The sequence below is a fragment of the Tiliqua scincoides genome, chromosome 8, assembly GCF_035046505.1.
Source record: "Tiliqua scincoides isolate rTilSci1 chromosome 8, rTilSci1.hap2, whole genome shotgun sequence".
Classification (NCBI taxonomy): domain Eukaryota; kingdom Metazoa; phylum Chordata; class Lepidosauria; order Squamata; family Scincidae; genus Tiliqua; species Tiliqua scincoides.
Genome location: NC_089828.1, coordinates 54,336,120 through 54,360,688, shown reverse-complemented (window position 1 = coordinate 54,360,688; position 24,569 = coordinate 54,336,120). Strand labels below are relative to the sequence as shown.

Below are 24,569 nucleotides of genomic sequence, written 5' to 3'. Positions count from 1 at the left end.
AGCACAATGCACTGCCCAGCTCCCGGAGCAATGACATAATGACGACATGTGACACTGTGTCATGTGATGTCACTTCCAGGTTCTCCCCAGAGGAGGCGCACTCACTGCAGAGGCTTCACACTCCCTGTACCTTCTCCTGGGGAAGCTCCTCATGATGTCATGCCCCATCATGATGTCATTGCCCCTTCTCTATGGGAGAAGAAATGGGAGATGCAAAACCGCCAGCACCTCCTCCAGGGAGAAACCAGAAGTTATTGCCTTGCACTCCAGAGGTGTTAGTGGCAGCAGCAGTTTCACACCTCCTGTTCCTGCTCCTCTGGACGCTCCCCTTTAAGTCACAAATTGGCCCCTTTAAGGGGAGCCTCCACAGGAGAAGAAACTGGGAGCACAAAGCTGCCAGCACCATAACTAGGGCAGAGCCTGTGGACAGTCATGCAGTGGCGTCACCATGGCGGTGTGGGCCACACCAGGTGACACACGCACACGAGGTTGACACCACTACTGGCCAAAATTTTTAAAATCTTGGTATTTTTGAATAATACCATCATGTTATATATCAATCAAAGCGTAATTTCATGCAGGATGCAATGAAACAAACCGCGTCAAAATATCTCTGTTCTATCAAAGGTTAAAGCCAAAACACCAGCGGGGGTGGGACGAGGGTGCATCATCATGCCCACCGTCTGGGGTGTTGCCCCGTCCATTGTATGGCAGGAGGCCCATCATGGGGGTGACACCCTGGCTTCCTGCACCAGGTGATGCAAACTGTAGAGGCACCACTTCAGCCATCCAACCCCCTTGGCATAGCGCCCAGAGCAGGCGCCCCTCAAGCTCCGCCCTAGTTGCACCTTTGCTCCATCCAAACTCAGTGAGGCTCTGGGTCAGAGAGGAAGCGTGATAAAAGCTTCACCATCTCCTTGATGGCTTTTCTCTGCCTCCTGAGCGCAAGCACGATTCTCTCTCTGATATGGGCCTCTGCAATAGGCTAAATGGGGATGTTATAGCAGGACCCTCTGCCTGGAATGCATTATTTCACACTTTCCCTTTTTCTAGTACAAGTAATATATGAATATTACTGCTAAGGGCTACACTCAAAACACAGGAAAGCCATTTGGCTTGGCATTTTAAAAACAAACCATCGTTCAGCTTTTGAAGAGATGTCACTCAGTCCTCGGAGATCTCCTAAATCTGTTTTTCTTTTACGAAGCTTTCAGCTCCACACGGCTGAATTATTTATGCGATATTTATCTTCGCAGTTTTTTTTTTTAAAGCTGTGTGTTTTACAGCTTTGTAATCACTTGACTGTTTTATGATTACAGCCCATATACAAGATCGTATACAAGCCCATATACACGCTCCTAATCGACGGCTTTTGATCTGCCATCATTGAACCCTGCAGTCTACAGATTCCTCCCCACAAGCCATTCCTCAAATCACTAAAACAAAAACACGTCTGTCAGAGCTGAGAGTACCACATGCATTTTAAAAAAATAATAGTTTTTAAAAGAACTTTCATAAGGAAACCAAAGTTTGCACCAGGAAAAAAAAAATTTGGAACATGGATCAAGGAGAAAACGCAAGCAAATTTGTAGATTATTTTTTATAATGCATCATCTACATACATGGTGCAACCGAAAGAATAACAGAAAAGGTCTCTGCCTTGAAGGGCATATAATCTAAAAAATAGAACAGAAGAACGGGAGGGGAAAAATAGTTGGAAAATGCTATAAATCTCAAAAGAGTTCATATAAACATAATATGACATAGATCGGGGTGGGCGGAATTCAGGTTTTTAGGGTCTGATTCAGGCTTTTAGGGTCTCAGGGAAGGTTTACAAGAAATCCAAGGCCCACCAACTGGGGCCAGGTGCAAAACAGCAAATGCTTAGAACCAAGGAACAGAGCATATGCCAAGCCCCGTAATGTGTCTTTAGGATTGTAACTGAGCTCACAGTTGTTGTTTTTTTGAAAAAAAAAAATCTACTACTGGTTCCTCCTGGTTTTTAAACAGCTGTCAAAAATTCAACAGGTATAGCTTTCCTTCCTCACCATACCTCCATGCTAAGGAAAGTTTATGAATGTATGCAACTGCAGTCTATCGAGTCAGATCACTGGTTCAATTAACTCAGTGTCGTCCACACCAATTCCAGGTATCAGGGTTCTTTCCCAGCCCTACCTGGAGATAGGCTGAGATCGGCGCACGCAAAACATTTGGCCTGTCACTGAGCCCCAGTGACCTTCTAGCAGTCAGGATTGCTATCCTTCATGGTTTCTAGACTTGTCCCAAAATCTCACTCTACGCATATGCAGTCCAAGAGATACAACAGGCGCCCGTTGTCTACTGAGCCCCATGTGATTCAAATGGACTGTGCACCAAGACCTCCTGATGCCCAAGGCAGCATGTCAAATCATTGTTCTAGCTCAGCACTCATGTCATCCTCCCACATTTCTCTTCCTCTCTGCTCACCTCTTTTTCCAATCCAGGAAGAGCAGCAGTGAAAACAATTAGGCAGACAGAGATGGGCACTTCCCTGCACCCACAACACCAATATGGTGCCTGAGGCAACTATTTCAGTTGGCCTCATGGGTGGGCCAGCCCTGACTATGCACAACTGTTTTATATGCAGCAACCAAGAAAAGAAGTGACTGGCCATGGAAAATTAAGAAAGCTAAGCAGAGTCAGGCCTGGTCAGTACTTGGATGGGAGACCGCCTGGGAATACCGGGTGCTGTAGGCTTATACCATACTCTTTCGAGACTGAAGGTTACCAACCACCACCAAGAACATAAGAACAGCCCCCCTGGATCAGGCCATAGGCCCATCTAGTCCAGCTTCCTATATCTCACAGCGGCCCACCAAATGCCCCAGGGAGCACACCAGATAACAAGAGACCTGCAAGGCTTCCTGGGAATTGTACTTAAGAACATAAGAACAGCCCCACTGGATCAGGCCATAGGCCCATCTAGTCCAGCTTCCTGCATCTCACAGCGGTCCACCAAATGCCCCAGGGAGCACACCAGATAACAAGAGACCTGCAAGGCTTCCTGGGAATTGTAGTTTAAGAACATAAGAACAGCCCCACTGGATCAGGCCATAGGCCCATCTAGTCCAGCTTCCTGTATCTCACAGCGGCCCCACCACTGTGGCAAATTACATTTGCGGCAAATGCAGCAAATTACAAAGCGGCGAATTACATTTGCTTCCTCCCTCCCGAGTCTGGTTGAAATGCAACCAATAAACTGCATTTTTAATGAGCAAAAAGACAACCCAAAGCTCCTTTTAGACCAGTGCGAAGAGGCGGGGCAAAGGGAAGATGCCACTAATTGTCTCATTACACTTAGCACCACGATCGGTCATTAGCCAGCTAGGAAAATGACTTGTTGACATACAAAAGATAATTAACCAATAACCAGATCTTCCAGTGAAAGAACACAGCAGCAAAACCTCCACACGTCCTCAGGTGGCAAAAGGTATTTAAAACATCAGGAAAGCCAAGAGTCGCTACCATGGCAACAAACGGGGGTGGCAAACGAGGGGGGAGACAGAATGGTTTCCAGATATGCTTTGCAGGACATTGTGAAACATAGTGGTGTCACTAGGGAGGTACAGGGGGTGCAGGTTGCATGGGGTGACAGGCGGGGGGGTGACACCACTACTGGCCAAATGTTTAAAATCATGGTATTTTCAAATAATACCATCATGTTATATATCAATTGATGCGTGATTTCATGCAGAACGCAATGAAACAAACTGCATTGAAAAATCACTACTCTATCAGAAGTTATAGCCAAAAAACCAGTGGGAAGGGGCAATGGTGTATCACCATGCCCACCACCTGGGGCATTGCCCTGCCCACTGCATGGGAGGATGTCCATCATAGCGGTGACACTCTGGCCTCCCGCACTGGGTGAGGCAAACCCTCGTGACGCCGCTGGCGAAACATACAACAGAAATCAAACTAAGGAAGCCCGTTTGTCCTGTGCAAAGGGGATGCCATTGTGTAAATGTGATTGCTTTCACTAACATGCACTGATGGTTAGCTGGTGATGCATGAGCTGCAACTGTTGCCCTGCAGATGCCCGATCTTGTCTGATCTCGGAAGCTAAGCAGAGTCAGGCCTGGTTAGTACTTGGATGGGAGACCGCCTGGGAATACCGGGTGCTGTAGGCTTATACCATAGTCTTTCGAGACTGAAGGTTGCCAACCAGTGTTTAAAGGCTCCAAAAATTTTCACCACGGAGCACTGACAACCGAGCTAAGAAACACTCCATGTCTTCTTTCCTAAATGGAGAGCTTTAACAGAGTTCTATAGTCCTTCCATAGTGTTGCCTACACACCTCACACACTCCACTGATCCATGTTTGCCGTTCCAAAACCTGTGTCTGTCTGCAGCCTGATAATTCCTCAGGTGTCCTAGGTATGCTATTAGCTATGATTCCAAGGATAAGATTTTTAAAATGGCTAAAACCAATTTTGGGATAAGCCCTCCAATAAAGAGCGTGGACTCTTCAGTTCGCCATGACAAGGCTTCTGCTTTTGAAAATTAAAATCGGTTTAATTTTTGCTAATGGGGTTTTGCACTCAGGCAGAAAATAGACTTTTTTTTTGTACTGTTAAGACTGATCTCCTGTTTTGAAAAGGAATTTTCAAGTGCAGGTTTACAAACCTGAATGTCAGCAACATGGAGCAATTATAGCAGCAATTCAAAGCCTCCAGATATGTCACAAAGCACAGCATGCTGACAAAAAGGGCCAGTATAAATAGATTAACAAGTTAATCTCCCTTTTAATTCCCATGTAATGAAGAGTATAGGCTTGAATGTACATTCACTGACTTTTATATATGTCAGTCAGACTGACTATGGAGGGGAATGGAACCTACGGCTACAAGTATTTTCATACCATCAACATATGGCATTGATAGCACTATACACAGATTAAGAGAACAGTTCCCTGCCCCGAGAGGCTTACAGTCTATATAAAGGTAATTAACAGAAGAATGGAAGCAGGAAAAGAATGTGGGATTGTCTCATAGCGTCACTCCAGGACGCATTCGGAAGAAAAAACATGGCAGTTCTCAACAGGAGCCACCATTTTTCCCCCAGAATAACACTGACGTAGGAGGAGAGTTGAGGGGAAAGCAAGCCAGAGGCTTGTTCTTGTAACAGTAAAGAGGCCTGTGTTTCTTATACTTAGGGGTGTGGTTTGTTGGTGATAGTGTCCCCAAAATTTCTTGATTCAAATAGCAAGTTGTAGTGTTATATGTTTTTATTCCAAGGGTGCATTTTAATACATTACAATTATGATCACTTTAACCCATCTTTGCCCAGCCTACAGGTGTACACGTTAGGTCACTGTTGCAGAAATGGCTTAAAAATGTACTAGGTAGGTGATATAGTGTCAGCAGATGCAACCACAGTATCGTTTCAAACTGGAAAAATAATCTATTTTAATTTCTGGGACAGTGGTATTGCTGGGGGATGCGAGCTGCACTGAGTAATGGGCAAAAAAAAAAAAATCTCTATTCTATCTAAAGTTATAGCTAAAAAGCCAGCAGTGATGGGGCAATGGTGCGTCATCATACCCATTGCCTGGTGCGCTGCCCCACCCACTGCATGGGAGGAAGTAGATCGTGGGGGTGATACACTGGCCTCCTGCACCAGGTAACATAAACCCTAGTGATGCCACTCTTCTGGAAAATACCTTAAACCCCAAAATGTGGTGCTTTGTGTTGTTATTCAGATATTTTAACACCAAAAAAGCAACATTTTGTGTTTTTAACAAAACAAAAAAAATCACCCCTGCTTATACTGTAATGCAACCCCTATTATTTTGTGGTACTGTACTGTGAGAAGTCTCCTGCTACGGCCAGTGTGACAGGACACACGGCAGAGCTGGTACATTTTTTCCTTTTGCCCCTGGTTCATTGAATCCAAGCCCACACACCCTCAAGCAATGCCTTGCTGGGGCAGATCAGTTCCCGAGTTTACACCAGATAAGGAACACTGACACACAGCCGCTTAATCTAACACACATCCAGGTACCGAGTGCGGTCTCTGAAATCCTGAGCTCCTGATGCAGCTTCCTGACTCCTGTCAGTGATAAATAATGCAGCCCCATTATATTACCCCATCAATGACTATTAATAGCACTAAATGGACCGACAGTTATGAAGGGTTTCTGCCTCACAGACAGCAGGGATATTACCAAAGTGTCAATAATCTAAATCAGGGGAGTCCAAACTTTTTGGCAGGAGGGCCACATCATCTCCCTGACACTGTGTTGGGGGCTGGGGAAAAAAATTAATTGATGTTTCAAATGTGAATAAATTTACATAAATGAATATATTAGAGATGGAACTTATATGAATGAATGAAGGTCTTGCACAAAGGCCTTGCACAGAGCAAGGCTGGCCTTTCCTTTGCTGCCGCTACTGCATCACAGACGTGAAACAGCAAGCAGTGGAGGGAGCCTTCATCCCACAGCTCACACGGGAGGTCAAACAGTTAGCCGTCACACTGAGAGCAGTAGCATCAGTCCAGAGTGGGCTCCAGCAAGTCTCCAGAAGGCCAGAGCTCATTGGAGACTGGGGGCTCCCAGCGGGCCAGATGGGGAGTCCTCGAGGGCCGCAAGTGGCCCCAGGGACGGAGTTTGGGCACCCCTGCTCCTGGTTCTCTGACAAACTTCTCCAAACCGGCTTCTGTGTTTGACACGACTGCCTGATATCAGGAAGAACCACGCAGACCGAATAGCATTTACGAGCGTTGAGAAACAGCCTCCTGGAGCTTTCCATGGTGCTAGAACGGAAGCTTCTCTCTCTCTCTCTTAAAACTAAGGCCTAAGGGGTTTCTCAGCCATTCCACTGACTGCTTCTGCTCTCCTATTTGGTCATTTAGCACAGGCTTGGCTAATTTGATATCAGTTGGAGAGAGAATCTTTGGAAGGATGTGACTAATACCTGACTAAGAGGAAAGCCAGTGTTGACTCTGTTTGCCATGAAAAAGACAAATCAGGGACATTTTGTACTCTAATTTTTTTTTCAAAGGGGACATGAGCAGAGATTACAATCCTGGAATGGTTTTAAAAATAAGCACAAGGATAACTGTACATCTGCTAACTGGGCAAAGAGTCCTTTTTAAAGAATAATGACTCTCTTAGGCCCAGCAGGAAGAGAACAACTGCCCTTATTCATCCCAGCACAGCAAACCTCCCCTGAATGTTGGTGGTCTCCCTGTTGCATTTCTTGGAGATTGGTGGCTCTTATTTTATTTTTTATTTCTACACTGCCCTTCCTCCAAGATGCTCAGGGTGGTGTACATAGTTCTTCCCCTCCTTTGTCCTCACAACAACCCTGTGAGGTAGGTGAGGCTGAGAAAGCGTGACTGGCCAAAGGTCACCCAAGAAGCGTCATGGCTGAGTGGGGAAGGGGGATTTGAACCTGAACCTTCCACTTCTCCAACTCCCAAACCACTACACCTGTGTTCTTCAACCTGTGGGTCAGGACCCCAATGGGGTCAAAGGCTTCATGGGGGGGGGGTTGTCACAACCTTTCAAAGCCTGGGCAAGAGAGGGCGTGGATCCAATCCAGTAATGGTACCACCTTATCAAATTCAAGTTCTTGATATAATCCTGCACAGCCTCTTCTCACTATCTTGCCCTGCAGCTGCCAAGGGCCAGCCCTGCTTGGGCTGCAACCTCACAGGGCTGTTGTGCAAGTCCCAAGAGATAGCCTCTGTTTTGCTCCCCCATCTGGAATGTCTCCGAAGGGGAGGGGGAGGAACTGCCTGCATGCTGCAGTGAGGCTCCCTGCAAAATTTAGAGCTTTGCACCCCCCTCTAGCTATGCCACTGTAGCCCGCAGCAAATGACTCGCCCTTGGAGTGGGGCTGCTTGCTAAAATAGAAAGGAAACAAGCTTCACAACTGAGCCAGCTATCTCAAACAGTCAAGGTCATGGAAAATACCATTCAGGCTAAGCTGTGGGAACTGCTATTATTCCCCATTTCAATTAAGCCAAGCTGCTATCACAACACCCAACCTCACCTCCAGCATTTAAAACATTAATTACAGACTCCCATTGCATCTGAGGCAGCAGGCTGGAACAGCTTCCAAAGCTAATTAAGGCCGCTTAGCCACAGCGCGTTGGCTGACGAAGAGTTAAAACCACCCTCCTTGCACCAAGTTCAATGGAACACAATCATAGAAAGGGTCTAAATGAGAATGCCACAATATAAGATGTTGGGGGGGGGGAAGGGCTCATTCACAGTTTTTCTTGAACTGCCGATTGCAGAGCACAACAGAAAAACAAACATGAAAAACGTGTGCAGAATTTCTCACACTTGTGATTCTGGGCAATAGAGAAAGAAGAAACTCAGGACAGTAGAACTGCAACCATATGCATTTTTAAGATATGCAATCAGCAGGATCCAGGAGGAAACTGTTTCAAGCTGCAGGTGGAGGAGAAGAGGGAACTCACGTTTGATTGTTGCCACACATACAAAGGAATTCCAGGCAGACAGAAAGCTAGCAAATCAGGAACAAATATTGGCTTTATACTCAATTGATTCCTCTGGGCCTGTAATGTTTACTCTGGTGGGCAACAGCTCGCCAAGGATATTTCCCAGTTCTACCGGGAGATACTGCCAGGAATTGGGACCTTCTGCGGCCACCGTGCAGTCCCATAAGCTGCTTGGTCTAGAACAGGGGTGCCCAAACCCCAGCCCTGGGGCTACCTGCGGCCCTCAAGGACTCCCAATGTGGTCCTCAGGGAGCCCCCAGTCTTCAAAGAGCCTCTGGCCCTCCGGAGATTTGCTGGAGCCCACACTGGCCTGACGCAACTGCTCTCAGCGTGAGAGCGACTGTTTGACCTCTTCATGAGCTGTGGGATGAGGGCTCCCTCCACTGCTTGCAGTTTCACGTCTGTGATGCAGTAGCGGCAGCAAAGGAAAGGCCGGCCTTGCTTTGTGCAAGGCCTTTTATAGGCCTTGAGCTATTGCAAGACCTTCATTCATTCATATAAGTTCATCTTTAATATATACATTTATGTAAACTTATGTAAATTTATTCAAATTTTAAATGTAAATTAATTCTTCCCCCCCCCCCCCAACACAGTGTCAGAGAGATGATGTGGCCCTCCTGTCAAAAACTTTGGACACCCTTGGTCTAGAACTTTATTTCTAGACTAGCTTTCTCCTTGACATTCTATTTTTCTGTAGGCAAGGGGTTCTGTCCCCCATAAGAACATAAGAAGAGCCCCGCTGGATCAGGCCAAAGGTCCATCTAGTCCAGCTTCCTGTATCTCACAGCGGCCCACCAAATGCCTGAGGAACAATGGGTGAACATTAAAACATGTGGTGCTTTCACCTGCATTCCCAAGTGACAACAGTCCACGCTATGCCACGCAACACTTCCCATTATATACAGGGCCTTTAATCTAAGAAGAGATTCATTCTCCCCTCCAGATTGCTTTTACATCTATCTCACAACAGCCCTGCATGCTAGATTAACATTGTGTCCATTTTCCTGATCTGTGAAATGGACACAATAATAATCTATCATGCAGGGCTGTGACAGAATACACACAAGGCCAACTACAATACATGATCAAAGTTTACCCTACACCCAAATCTCCTAGCTCCAATGTCTGCTCTCTGCCGTCTGCAAAACTATGACTTCTTGAATTTTAAACTTGTAAGCAGCAACTGTTACCCTGCACATGCCTGATCTCATCTGATCTCAGAAGCTAAGCAGGGTCAGGCCTGGTTAGTACTTGGATGGGAGACCGCCTGGGAATACTGGGTGCTGTAGGCTTATACCATGATCTCAGAAGCTAAGCAGGGTCAGGCTTGGTTAGTACTTGGATGGGAGACCGCCTGGGAATACCGGGTGCTGTAGGCTTATACCATAGTCTTTCCAGACTGAAGGTTGCCAACCAGTCAACCAAGCATCATTCAGGTGTAGAAAGCACATACAGGAGATAGTGGATAGAACATCCACTGTATCTCAGCAGTGACCCAAATTTTGTAATCGGAATTAAGACAAGGTAACTTATTTCTACCCGTCTTTTAATCTGAGATTGTCAAAGCCACTTACAACCACCGAGAAAGAATGAAAATCAAGGAGCGCTCTTAAAAAAAAAAATTCTATCACAAGAATGATTTAAACTTAAAACCACTTTTTAATAAAAGTGTTAAAGAACACCCACTGGGTTTGTATATCAATACTTCTTTATTTAGAATATTTACACACTGCTTTTAAAAAAAAAAGTTCTCAGAGTGGGTTTTCATCGGAGGACTGAGGGTTTTCATCGGAGGATTTTCTGGAGGAAAAATCCATTTTCTGGAGGAAAAATCCATTATGGGGTACAAGCCATGATGTGTATGCACAACCTCCTAATTTTAGAAATGGGTTATGTCAGAATGCCAGATGCAAGGGAGGGCACCAGGATGAGGTCTTCTTGTTGTCTGGTGTACTCCCTGGGGCATTTGGTGGGCCGCTGTGAGATACAGGAAGCTGGACTAGATGGGCCTATGGCCTGATCCAGTGGGGCTGTTCTTATGTTCTTATGAGAAGACAGTCCAACCCCTGCCCCAAAGGGATTTGCAAAAGAGGCACAAGAGACACAACAGAGGAAGCTGACCAAAGTGGAGTCGGAATATGCTATTATTCAATGTATATTTAACTGAGGCTTAGTCACAGTCGATTTAAATAGAAGCTTAGGGTAGGCTACTCTTGCTAACTGGATAAAGAGGCATCTTTTAAAGTGGTGTCTCTCTTCTGCTTAGAACAGAATTCTATTCATCCCAGCACAGCATCCCTCCCAGCGACTGTCCCTGATGTCTCTACTGTGAGTTGGGGGGGGATGCTTTTGGGACAGTGAATTAACTTCACGTTCTTTTGACTATATTAATGGCTTTGTGAATTCTTGCTGTTTTTGAAATATAGTGTATAAATATCCTACAATAATAACAAGGGCCTACAAAAAAAAACTCACTTTTTTTTTTTAAATTGCCAAGGATGTTTGAACACATTTAGGATATCTTTGGGGTGCTGTATCCAAAAATGGCAATCGGTTTTGCCCAGCTGGTTCTAGTACGGGGGTATGGCATAACCACCTTGTAGGCAGATTCAAGCAGCTTCCTTGTGAGGAAGCTGATGTCATTATGAGCAGGCCTAAGGGGTAGCAAGGAAAAGGGCAAAGTTGTTGGAGGGAGAAGAGAACTTTTGGCACCATAGGGAGTGTGGCTTCCGGCGCCCAGCCTGCCCTTCCTCATGAACCTTGCAGCAGGTTGTGGTCCTTATCCCAGATGGGGCCAAGAGGAAGAGGATAGAACAGAGGATAAGAGGCGAAAGACAGAGGACAGAAGAGAGTTAGGCCACAGGCCTCAGAACACCCTCCAGACACAACTAGAGCTGTGGAGGGTCTGGTGTGCCTGATCCACAGGTTTCACTACCCATGGTTTTCTGTATCCACAAGGGTTCTGGGAACGGAACCTCCACAGATACTGGGGTACGACCTGTACCTTCCTTCATGAGAGGCTCAATATATATCCACAAGCAGTAGCAACTTCCTTAAGAAGAGCCCTGCTGGATCAGGCCAAAGGCCCATCTAGTCCATTTTGCCTTCCGGCACTCATTTTGCCTTGCTAGAAGCAACCTTAATGGGAAGGGATGTCCTACACAAGCCTCCGTGATGTGGACTTACCCCACCGAGATGACTCCCCAGGGTGTGGGAGACACAACAGGGCAGTAGAGTTGGAGAAGAGCAAGATGGCATCATGCAGGAGGCAGTTCCAGGGAAAAGGGGTAGCAAGGGAGAAAGAGCGGATTCATTCGAGGGTAATGTCATTGCCCCAGTGCCTACTGGCTCGTCTTCCTCACCTGCTCCATCTCTCTCCTTCATTCAAACTCCCTGCATGAAGCCACCCAGAATGTCTAGCCTCTTTCTCAACCCAGCCTTGCTTCACAACCATCCTACCTCAAGGGGACACCTTGCAAGCTTTGCTCACTCCCCAACCAAGGCAGCAAGCTTATTCTTTGGGGTGGAGGGTGGGGAATCTGGATCCTTCAGTAAGCCTCACCTGCATTGCAGCGATCACTTTCACTGGACTAGAGCCAACAGTTCAGGCATCAGCAACAGAACTCCCATCAGTAAAACTGTTACAGTCAAGGCAATAACTCTGCAACTAGCAAGCCAGCCAGTAAAGAAGTCTAGTGGGGGATCTTTACTTTCTTAGATGGATTAATCTGCCAAAAAGCACTATCTCTGAATAGCGGGCAATGACCAGGAGTCCACCAAAATGATTGGCTCAAGCACCCAACAGGGGAGGAATGTACTGGAGGAAGGAGTACCACCAGTATATGAAGCTGCCCAATAAGTCAGAATATTGGTTTCTCTGGCCTAGTCTGACCCATTGGACTTTCCAGGGGGGCTCAAGCAGAGGGAAGTCTTTCTCAGCGCCTTTCAGCTGGAGGCTCTGGAGCAGCCATTTTCAACCACAGTGTGCCGTGGATGGTCTGCAGGTGTGCCGCAGGGAGCTTGGGGGAGGATCATTTGTTAGTAGGGCCACTGGGGGATGTGAGCTCCTGCTGTCAGTGCGGTGTGCCTTGTCAGTGGTCCAAAAACAGATGGTGTGCCTTGACCATTTTAGTGTCTTGTCACTGTGCCATAAGACAAGAAAGGTTGGAAATGGCTGCTTTAGATACCGAACCTGGGAGCTTCTTGCGTGTGGGCGAAGACATGAGCTCCACCACCAAGCAAGAAATCTAGCAATTTGGAAACCACAGGAATGGACTACATTCGTCATAAGCCACTCTCAGTTTCCGTTCCCGTTCCTCCCCCCAAAAAGGCACCAGAGGTTAGCCACTAGCCAAAGGTCTATGCTCGTCTAAGGGCCCACCTAACAAGGTTGATCACTAAACCTTCATCATCGGTGGTAGCAGTCCTTGGCCAGTCCTCCATCTGGTCAATCTCGGCACCTCTGCTGACTAAGGGTCCCTGAAGACCCACTTCTGGCCTTTCTCAAAGCCTGTTCCTGCCCCCATCCCTTACCAGGAGGAATGGCCTGGCCACTGCTGGCAATGTGGTAGACTAGAATGTTGGAGACCCTCCACACTTCCTCTTCTGCTGAGTCCTACTCTTCCTTTTCCAGTCCAGGAAGTGGGAGCTCACCAAGTAAAGGGGAGTCACATTTGGCACACCACCTCAGGTGCCTCAAGGTCTTGGACCAGTCCTAGCCATGCATGCCACTATTCTGCAATTTGAGTGCCACAACGAGAGAGGCCCTGTCTCTCGTTGACACCCACTACAACTCTGACAGTGAGAGAACACAAAGGAGGACCTCCTCAGAGACACGAAGGTCACAGGCAGGCTTGCACCAAAGGAAAAGGTTCAGAGAGGGTTTCTTTCCAGGAACTAGCATCCAAACCTTATTTCGGCCACATTGGCTCCCCAAACATCTGGTTAGCCGAATGCTAATCTCTGAACCAGGCATACAGATGCAGCTATTTGCAGAACATATTCTGAATACCCAGTTCTCTGTTGGATATCCAGCTCTTGCAGCCTCCAGTAAGGAAAAAAATATATATCTGAACTACAAGAATGTGATGACCTGTCAAGGGAAGGTGGGACAGATAGGAAAATCCTGTTTGCACCCGTTGGAATCTGGACGATTACCACTTACCACATAGTGCAATAACGTGACTGCTGTCTTCGTGCACAAACTTCCTGGTAACAGCCTCTTCCATTATTTGTTTCACCTGCAAGACAAAAAGAAACCACAACATTTGTTGATGGACTTTTTAACACTCTACAATCATCAAAATGTAGGGGTGGGGAGAATATGAGGTTCCTTTAGTTATTCCTCCTGTGCTGTTGGTGAGGGGGGCAGGGAGAAAATAGCGTGGTCCTTGGGGTTTTTACTATTACAGATGACCCATACTCCTGGTGACTCGAGCAAGCGAGCCAAGTTGTACTAGAGAAGGAAGTCAAGAAGATCCCAGGTTCAATATGTCTAGCCATGTCCAGGAGCAAGGATGGGACAGACCTCTGCCCAGGGCCCTAGAGCAGCGTTTCTCAAACTGTGGGTTGGGGCCCACCAGGTGGTTTGCAAGCCCATTTCAGCCCCACTCATCTCAATATTTTATTTTTAATATACTAGACTTGATGCTCCCATAGGATGTGACTGCATTTGGCAAAATGTTACAGACCTGTACTTTTCACAAGCTACAATGTATATTCTTTTAACAACGATAGTCAATGGGACTTACTGCTGGGTAAGTGTGGGTAGGATTGCAGCCTAGGAGTGTTAAAAATTTTCCTGCTTGATGATGTCACTTCCAGTCATGACATCACTTCTGGTGGGTTCTGACAGATTCTCATTCTAAAAAGTGGGTCCCAGTGCTAAATGTGCCCTAGAGAACTGCTGGTAGGCTGCACTGTAAGCCCGTTGGGGCAGGGACCTGTGTTCCTATTCTCTGTAAAGCACTATTTACATCGATGACACCATATCAAGAAATAAGACAAACAATTAAAGTGGCAGCAGTGCCATAATCCTGTGCTTTTCAGACAAAAATTATCCACATACCCCCAGCAGATTTGTTTACCCAAAGCTGTTTGCAATGACCTTTCAGGCACTCAGGATGGAATTGAGGGGAGGGGGGGCAGAGGCAACAATGGCTGTGCTTTTCTGAGCTCTTGAAAGCTCTTGGGAAAGCATGCTATTTCCTCCCAAAAAACCGTGGGTCTGAGGATATCCAAGGATCTGTGATCAGGAGAGATTCGATCCTACAGATGGCGTACGGTTTCGGAGAGGAAGGGCCCAGCCAGGGGCTGTTTTTCTCCAAGGGAACCCAGCCATCAATCTCGGTGTTGGTGAGGATTCATGTTGAAACCAAGCGGAAGGCCCCAAGCAGGGAAGGACATTGGAAGAACTAAGTGAGTGTTGTTCCGCTGTGTGTGTCTGGCATTGATTGATTAATTGACTGCCTAAGTTAAATATGTATATAACTTGTATACAAGAAACGCACGTCAAAAATATGAATAAAGCACTACTTGTGAACAAAAAAATTAGGAGAAGTATTTATAGCCTCAGATTTTAAAAAAAGAAAGGGGTATGGCCACATACATAAAAGAAAGACTGAGATCAAAACTAATATATGCTTCACAAGATGGAAGAATATTGATGGTGGAAGTACAAAAAGAAAACACAAGAGTCTTAATTGTGAATATTTATGCACCAAATGAAAATCAGCAAGAATTTTTTGTAAAGTTATACAAAGACACAAGAATTAGAGAATACGAACAGTGCTGTATTATTGGAGACTTTAACTCAGTTTTTGATAGACAAATGGATTCTACATCGACGCAAGTAAAAGAGAAGAAAAAAAGGAGACCACAAACTCCTAAAGCATTTTTACAATTAGCAGAAGAGATGTATCTGATAGATGTATGGCGAACAAGATATCCAGAAACTAAAGACTATTACTTTTTATTCAAATAGACACCAGACGTGGTCAAGGATTGATGCTCTTTTAATTCCACGGGCATGGACTAAAAATCTGGTAGAAATAGAAATACTACCAAAGATACTATCAGATCACAATCCAGTAATGAGCAAATTTGAAACTCTTCAAAAGCCAATGGAGACTGACTATTAATAGTTTAAAAAATGAAAAATTTAAAAAGAGTTTGAAAGAAGAAATAGAACATTATTTTAGAGCTATTTTTACACCTGATATACCAATGGCCACGGTCTGGGATGCTAGTAAAGCTGTTTTTAGAGGATTGGCAATAAGAGAAGGTGCAAGAAAAAGAAAAGAGAGAGAGAGAAAAGATACGTAGAATTAGAGAAAGAATTTAAATGACAAGAATTATTGGCAAAGCAAAACCCTACAGCATCGGAGATAAAACAGAGAATGAGAGAGGTACAGCATAAATTGAACATTTTATTGACAGAAGAACTAGCAAAGAAACTTACTTTTGCTAAACAAAACTCTTTTGAAAATGCCAATAAAACTGGAAAATGGCTGGCTTATAAATTAAAGAGAGAGAAAATGAAATCCTATATAGACACATTAAAGAACGAAGATGGAAAAAAGACTATGAATGTAAAAGATATGATTGATATTGCTAAAAACTTTTATGAAAAATTATATATGGAAGAAGGGATCTCAAGCATTATTCAAAGGAATTATTTACAAAAAAATATGAATTAAAGATGTCGCAGCAACAAAAAGAAAGTTTAAATCAACCGATATCAGTTAGTGAGATTTCAGAAGCAATCGCTAAACAAAAAAAATCAGAAATCACCAGGCAGCGATGGATTACCAGCTGAATTTTATAAATATTTTGAAGAAGAGTTGATGTTATCATTTAAAAAATTGATAGAAGAAACACAGCAAAAGGATAAAATTCCTGATAACTTGGAAGGAAGCAATTATTACAGTTATACATAAAGACGGGCTTGACGAAGAAGAGATTCAAAATTATAGACCAATTTCACTACTTAATGTGGATTATACAATTTTTGCAACAATATTAGCTTCAAGATTGAAAAGAGTTTTGATAAACATTATTCATGAAGATCAAGCAGGGTTCTTACCAGGAAGACAAATTAAAAATAATATGAGAAATATATTGAACTTTTTAGAATATTATGAAATGCATCCTGATAAGCAAATGGTGATGTTTTTTTATAGATTTTCAAAAAGTATTTGATAATGTGAACTGGAATTTGACGTTTTTACAACTTGAGATGATGGATGTAGGAACTCCGTTTATTGCTATGATTAAAGTTATTTATAAGAATCAAACTGCTAGAATTAGAATAAATGGAGAGCTTTCAGAGGAGATAAAAACGGAAAAAGGAACGAGACAGGGACGTCCCCTTTCTCCACTATTATTTATAGTGATTATGGAAATACTTTTGACTTAAGTGAGAAAGACAGAAGAGATTAAAGGATTAAAAATAAGAGGTGAAGAATTTAAAATCCAGGCATTTGCGGATGACCTTATGGCGATTATAGAAGAACCATTAGAATCTGCCAAAAATTTGTTAGACGTGTTGCGAGAATATACTGAAGTGACAGGACTGAAAATAAATGTCAAGAAAATGAAAATCTTAACAAAGAACATGCAAATAAAGAAAATACAGGAATTAGTGGAATTAACAAATTTCAAAGAAGAAGAAAAAATTAAATATTTAGGGATTCAATTAACGAAGAAAACAAGCACATTAGTGAAAGATAATTATTTGAAACTGATTGAAGAAATAAAAAGAGATTTAACAAAAGAATTGCAGCGTTCATTGATGGGAAGAGTTGCTGCAGTGAAAATGAATGTTTTGCCTAAAATAAACTTTCTTTTCCAATCATTCCCTGTAATTTTGAATCAAGAAACTAATCAAATTATCTCGAAATTCTTCTGGCAGGGAAAGAAACCAAGAATTAAAATGAAGGCCTTGCAAGACGTGAAACTAAGAGGAGGCATGAGGCTTCCTGATTGGTTTTTATATTATAAGGCCGCAGCGCTACTATGGATTAAAGAGTGGATTAGATTAGAAGATCAAAGAATACTTAAACTGGAAAGACATGAATGGGGATGACATGCATTTGTTTGGTATGGAAAAGCAAATGAATATAAGCAATTCAATAATCATATATTAAGGAAATCTTTATTATGGACCTGGGCTAAAATACAAAGACAGATGTATACCAAAATCCTCCGATGGGTTGCACCACTAGAAGCATGTACCCGGCCGAACTTACTAGAGTCAACAAAAATGCTTAGATACGAAAGTTTATTGAAGAAAGATGGGCAATTAAAGACAAAAGAAGAACTGTTAAGACAGGGTGTGGAGATGGATTGGTGGACTCGCTTGCAACTTGATTCAAAATTTGGGAAAGATAAACAAGAAGGATTTTATTCAGAACAGACGCCATTTGATAGAATACTCTTAAAAACAAAAGAAAAATACATCAAAAGAATGTATATGTTCCTGTTGGATTATGAGATGCAGGAAGAAACAATAAAAGAAGGCATGATAAAATGGGCGCAAAATATAGGCCATAATATTACATTAGAACAATGGGAACAGATTTGGAAATATAATATAAAATTTACTAGAGCAACAAATTTTAAAGAAAATGTATATAAAATGTTTTATAGATGGTACATGACACCAGTAAAACTGGTAAAAATGAATCAGAACATATTAAAAAATTGTTGGAAGTGTAAATGTGAAGAAGGGATGTTTTATCATATGTGGTGGACATGTAAAAAAATGCAAGTGTACTGGAAAATGGTAAGGAATCTAATACAAGAGATTTTTGGATTTACGATACCGCTGAAACCAGAGTTATTTTTGCTTAATATCACCTTAGATATTATAGATAAAGAAAATGATGTTTATTTAGTTATTATGATATTAACTGCTGCAAGGATTTTATATGCTAGATACTGTAAAGATATTAAAATTGCAACGAAAGATGAATTAATGGAGAAAATAATGAATGTGACGGAAATAGATAGGCTTACAGAGATTTTGGATCAACAGCGTAAACTGATATAGATAGAGCAATGGAGACCATTTTATGCTTGGTTGAAAATGAAGTTGTAGATGTATAAGATAGGGCATTTAGATGAATATATTGTATACATGATATATTATATAGGATATGATATGATAGATAAATGATATTAAGAGGTTAAATCAGAAGAACAACTCCTAAGACCAAATGCTTTCTGACACCGTCGCACTCTCCAGGTGGCCAGCAACCACACTGAAACAACTTGCAAAAGACTGGTGGTGAGGGGTGTGTGTGCCCACCCCACTTGCAACCCCAGAAAGAGATATGCCAGGTTAAGTGGGCTCAACCTTTAAGAAAAAGGCAGAACTGTACAGCTAAAATGCAGACCTCTTGGGCTGTGGGGAGTTACTGTCCCTAGACCTCTGTTAAAAACACGTGTTCAAATGGCATGTGCATCAAAGAGGCATTCCCTCTTGTTTGTGAAACAAGGAAGGCCATCCCCACAAGGTGGAATGCCTCTTCCTACAAGAGAGAATGCCTCTCTAGCTGCTAGATTGAAGGTAAACAGCTCTTCTTGTTCTTTTCCTAAGGCCCAGACATTTGTGGGGGGGGGGGGGATCACATCTTCAAGGCCCATGAAAGACATGCAGTTATTCTGTGGGAATACATTTGTGTGCACTTTTGTGAGTTTCAAAACATGTGGGATTTGCAATCACACAGTCACACCCAACCCGAGGCATTATCGGTGGAAAAAGCTATGCTAAGTCCCACCTCCAGTGTTGTCAATCATCCTTTGGCTGTCTCTCTGAGTCTGCATGTATCCCAACAGCACATGCCTGCCAAAAAGGGCATGACCTTCCCCTGAGCGTTTGCCCTTCTGGGGCAGTAAACTTCCTAGTCCTTCAAAGCCTCCCCTGCAGACAGTCTAGGACACCTTTTGGAGACCCAGGGAGGCTGCAAGCAATCTCCCCTAGCCACAGAACACCGAATACTTTGGAAAGACATTTCTGGCTTTCGCTAAACCCAGAACTACCTTTCTGACACCTCTGGACATGACCAGAAGGCACTTCCAGTCGCATCCGGAGGTCCTCTAATGGACCAGACCCACTGATTCGCTTATCCACGGATTTTGGTATCTACAGGGGGTCTGGGAACAGACCCCTGCAGCTGCCAAGGTCCAACTGTATATATACATCTAAAAAATGCAATGCGTTAATGAGACACACATTTTTCTCAAAGGCAGATCTGAAGAATGAGGGGTACATGTCATGTTGATCTCTTTTCCCAGCCATAACTGGGGATTGATCTTCTTTTCATGCAAAGCTTGTGCTCTGCCCCAAAACAACAACAAGTCCCCAACACAGGACATTAAGTACAAACTGACAAATGTAATTACTGTTATATGTTGTCCACACTTGCCCTTACTCAGGTTTAGATTCGTGGGACATATGCCATTTCAAGCTTACAAGAACAATGTGAGGCATGTAGAGCTGAGAGAGCGGGACTTGTCCAAACTGGGCAACCATCCGTCTCTAGACTAGGAAGCTCATGGCCACAGCTCTAGAGAATGAGAACATGATGACGATATAGGGCTGTTTTGCACCAAGTCAGGTCCACTTGCCCCATCTCCAAGTGGCTCAGTATGCGCTTTGCAAGCCATTTCAATCCTTGGCATCACTGGATAGGACCAGGAATTGCTCCTGTCTGAGATCCTGGAGAGTCACTGCCAGTCAGTACAGGTGATACTGAGTTGGATGGGCCAATGGTAGCAGCTCCCCAAGAGCTCCTGGCAGAGGGGCTTTCCCAGTCTGGTGACCCAAAAGTCTTCCTTTAACTGGTTCGTCCAAAGTCTGAATGGGGAACTTTCTGCATGCTAGGTAAGGGCTATCCAACCTGCCCCACTGTCTCAAAGATGTGCACACTCACAGCATGCATATAACCCAGTGCCTCCTCTTGTTTTCCTTAAATCTCCCCAAATGTGTGAGCAGTGAAATCTTGTCCGAATTGCTCTTCTACCCACATTGCTAATCCTGCACACGCATGTCATTTCGTGCACGGGCCTAGTCAGAGATGCTGAGGGCCTTCCGAGCAGCCCTCTGAGCTCTAGCCGTTGAGCAGTAAGCCCTTGGAAAACTTTTTCCCCGGAACAGAAAGTAAGACGCTCCGATCCTGCTATGACACAAGCCTCAATTGCACCCTGTCATCAATGGGCTGCCAAATCCTCACTCAGCGAGAGGGAAAGCACGGATGGAAACTGAGCCGTTCTGTGCTCAAAACAAACAGCGACACAACACTCGGCAAGAGGCAACTCTCGCTAACCTGTTCTGCCCCGGCATAGCGAGAGCCCTGATGCGCAGCCAGGCAAACCCACAACAAGGCCATAGAGAAAGAGAGAAGAGGCGCAGTGCCAAGCGGCAGCCTGGCGCAACTGACTCACATGCACAGAAATAACCATAGAGCAGATGGGAGAGCCTCCGATTTGTCCCCCCCCCAACCCGGAATGGCTCTGAAGGGGAGGGGGGGCCGCTTGCAAGCTGTAGTGAGGCTCCCAGCAGAACTCAGTGCTTTGCACCCTCTCTAGAACCACTGGCTGTGAGCAGTCCATGGTTCTGTTCCTCAAGTGGATGCAATGAGAACAGGAACTGCATCACCAAGCGAAGAGAGGATTCCAGTCCGCCGTATGCCCACAAATTCCAGTTTCTTCCCTTAGGAAAACACTTAGTACTGGAAACCCAAGCAGAAGAGAAGATGCAGAAAAGGCAAGACCCAAGCGAGGTTGGGTGAAGCAGACCAGAAAGGCAACCATTGAAAATGAGCTTGTTCTGGTTCAGATGGGACTAGGCAGACCTTTTCGTCTAACTCACCAGGGTGCTTCTCATGTTCTTTATTATTATTGTGGGTTAAAATCCACAGTTTTCCCCCTCTATTTTTCACCCTCCAATCCCTCCAGAGGCTTCTGAGATTCCCCTGCACTCTACGAAGGTTGTTGAGTCATCCTGATGCAGTGGCCATTATCTCAGATGCCGCCCTTCATCTGAGCATCTTCATCTTCCCCCCTTGACCTGCGAAGGCAAAAAATTTGATTTTTGCTTTAAGGAAGGGGCATTTGTCTTATATTTAGGCCTTCCCCTGGGTTAAAAAGCACAGGTCTCAGACTCAATCTTGTTAGTCTTCCCCCCATTCCCTTTAGATGGGAGAGTCACATACACCACTGGCCCTGAACAGTGGCGTAGCTAAGGAGGGGTGGGGGGGTCCACTGCCCAGGGTACTATGACTTGAGGGGGTGTCAAAGGGGTGCTTTTCGGAGGCCTTTGAAAGGCACTTCTGGTTTTCAGTGAACCATACACTTGTCAGTATGCACGGGGGCTTATCAAAGGACCTTGTGGCCTGTGTTTTCTTCCTGATTCTCCTAGACCTGTAAGAAGTGTTGACTTTTATCAGCAACATGTCCCACTTGCTCGTTTCATGGCGACTGATGGACAGATATGCTTTTCTGTTGCTATCTCCTTGTTCCTTTGTGCCATCGGAAGGTTCTGAATCCCAAAATCTTGCTCAAATACACCAGGCTCTCGTCACAGCACTGTTCCAGTAAACCCAGTCTCCATCCTTTGTGTGGCATCAATCATTTCTCCTTTACTGGTAATCAGAGAAACTCGATTTTGAGCCAGCGTCCTGGACCATGAAACCCACCTGATGTCCAAGAGTGGGAGAGTGGGAAACACATGTGACCCCCCCCCCACAAGACCACCACCCCAGGCAAAGCAGAGTTAAGTCCCCTAGCTATATGAAGAGGGGGCACACACATCCTTTTTGCCTGATGCCCACTCCCAGGATTAGAAGCAGCTGGTGTTTTCATCTGCTGCACATGAGAAAGCAAAGACCAGATTTTCTCCCTGCTGCCCCTTGGAACAGCACAAGAAACCGGGGCAGGAAGAGGTCTCAGTTATTGGCATCAGTGCATATTTGCTTTCAGTTTGTCTTTCAACCCCCTTGCCAGCCTTTGCTGCCTGCCCACCCCTTTCTTTTCCCCAGGTTCCTTGATCAGCCTTTATTTTCATTCCACACCAGCACTTGGCCCTCATTTCAATTTTTCCGGCTCTCCAACTTTGACGGTTGTACCTGCCTGATCTCAGTTCACTTGGGAGTTTTCCTACTGTCTGACCTTAAGTGGATCCACTCAGATTTCGGGGCTCCTCCTTTACCCGGGAGAGATGTTTCCCCACGGCAGTCTCTGCCTGCCTGCCTGGGCTTCTAGCTTTCAATGGTGGCAGTGAAGACGTCTGCTTTCCTGTTACAGAAACTGCACACCACCCTGAGCTCCATTGAGAACAGGTGGGCTAGCATGTTAACACAGGGAAGTCAAACTCATTTCACACAGAGGGCTGAAGATAGCATTCGTGGTGCCTGCCGGGGACCGGAAGTGACGTCATTAAGCAGGATGTGACATCATTAAACAGAAAGTGACGTCATTCAGCAAATGATGGCCAGAAATAAGTACTTTGTTCTCACCTAGAAACTCATTAGATGCAAACAACAGAAGATATGCAAATCTTGTCCATATTTTCAAGATATGAGAGAGCCCAGTTATAAAAAAGGGGTGGATGCGTTTATTCCAGGGGCCACATTCGGCCCATGGGCCTTATGTATGACACCCCTGATTTACACTGAATACCCCAAGACTGCCCTCTGGGATGACAGTATTTGAGGCCAAGAGGGAAACAGACTTCTTTTTGGATTTAGCTCTACACTCACCCCCCCTTCCTGTGCCAATAAAAGCACTCAGTCAAGAACTGCCTTGTGCCGTTTGCCTCGCTGCCTGCCAAGACCACTCTGGAAAGGGAAGATCTCCTGTTGGACGTGAGCCACTGAGGGATCTGATGAAACGGAAGGCTGACCCAAAGCACAATTGGGAGGAAATAGGCCCATGTGGCATTGCCACAGCAACAAGAGGGCAACCTGGCTGCATTGTAGGGCTCCCGTTCCTCCATCTCTTCCACAACAGCCCATGTTGACTTAGCTGCTCCATCCATTGTTTGCCTTGGCAGGAAAATCCACAAAGCAGAGACCCAGGAGAGTTTGCAGAGTCACGTGCAGGGAAAGGCAGAGTCTCTCAAGGGGTGTAAACAGAATAGAGCGGAAAGGGCAGGACAGGAACATCACACCGCATGCTCCCCGTTTCGCCCAAGTGGGGAGAAGGTCTAGAAGATGCGCTGTAGGATTCAGCTGGCTTTGGAGAAGAGAGCACTGGAGAGCGTGCTGCGTGACGGGTCCTTTGGCTGATCCCAGCTTAGGTTTGAAGCCAAAATTGATGATGTCACTTCTGGCCATTTCCAGGTTAATAACATCACTTCCAGTGTGTCCGGACAGTGTAACTTTTAATTAGCAGTAGATGTTTCTTAACGGGTGGTCTCTGGATACAGATATATCTCTGGAACGGGGAAAGCCATTCGAGAGTGGCGTCACTAGGGTTTGCATCACCTGGTACAGGAGACCAGTGCATCACTTCTATGATGGCCCTCCTCCCATGCAGTGGGTGGGGCAACACCCCGGGCAGTGGGCGTGGTGATGTACCATCAGCCCACCCCTGCTGGTTTTTTGGCTATAACTTTTGATAGAGTAGAGCTATTTCAACACGGTTTGTTCCACTGCATTCTGCATAAAATTACCCATCCGTTGATATATAACATGATGGTATTATTCAAAAATACCAAGGTTTTAAAAATTCTGGCGAGTAGTGGTATCACTCTCCCATGTGCACATCACCCAGTGTGGCCCACTTCTCCCACCCCACCACTGCTTTTAGAGATTGGAAGGAGTGGCCACCAAGCTAAGGAGAGGGGGGGTCATGTAAGGGCATACAGAAACAGCAGTTTGCAGTTTGAAAGACAGGATGAATGAGAGACAGAGCTGAAGGGGTACAAGGCCTCTCTCTAATGATCTGATGTGAGATAGCACATCTCGTACCACATAGAAGCACGCATAATTTTTGCTTCCACCTGATGCACATTTTCAAAATAAACCTAAAGCACCAAAAGGTTGCAGAGA

General features: G+C 44.9%; 1 protein-coding gene and 2 pseudogenes across 2 annotated transcripts in view; 2 read left to right on the top strand and 1 right to left on the bottom strand.

Annotated features, from left to right (window-relative positions):
* SGSM2 (small G protein signaling modulator 2) overlaps positions 1-13,781 on the bottom strand; it is a 69,538-nt gene extending 55,757 nt beyond the window's left edge. For both annotated transcript variants that reach the window (XM_066635732.1, XM_066635733.1), the window contains exon 1: positions 13,679-13,781. In XM_066635732.1, the coding sequence (XP_066491829.1) occupies positions 13,679-13,781 (103 nt within the window). The remainder of the gene's footprint in view (positions 1-13,678) is intronic.
* On the top strand, positions 4,053-4,169 carry LOC136659795 (5S ribosomal RNA; annotated as a pseudogene).
* On the top strand, positions 9,687-9,806 carry LOC136659824 (5S ribosomal RNA; annotated as a pseudogene).
* Positions 13,782-24,569: the final 10,788 nt, after the last annotated feature.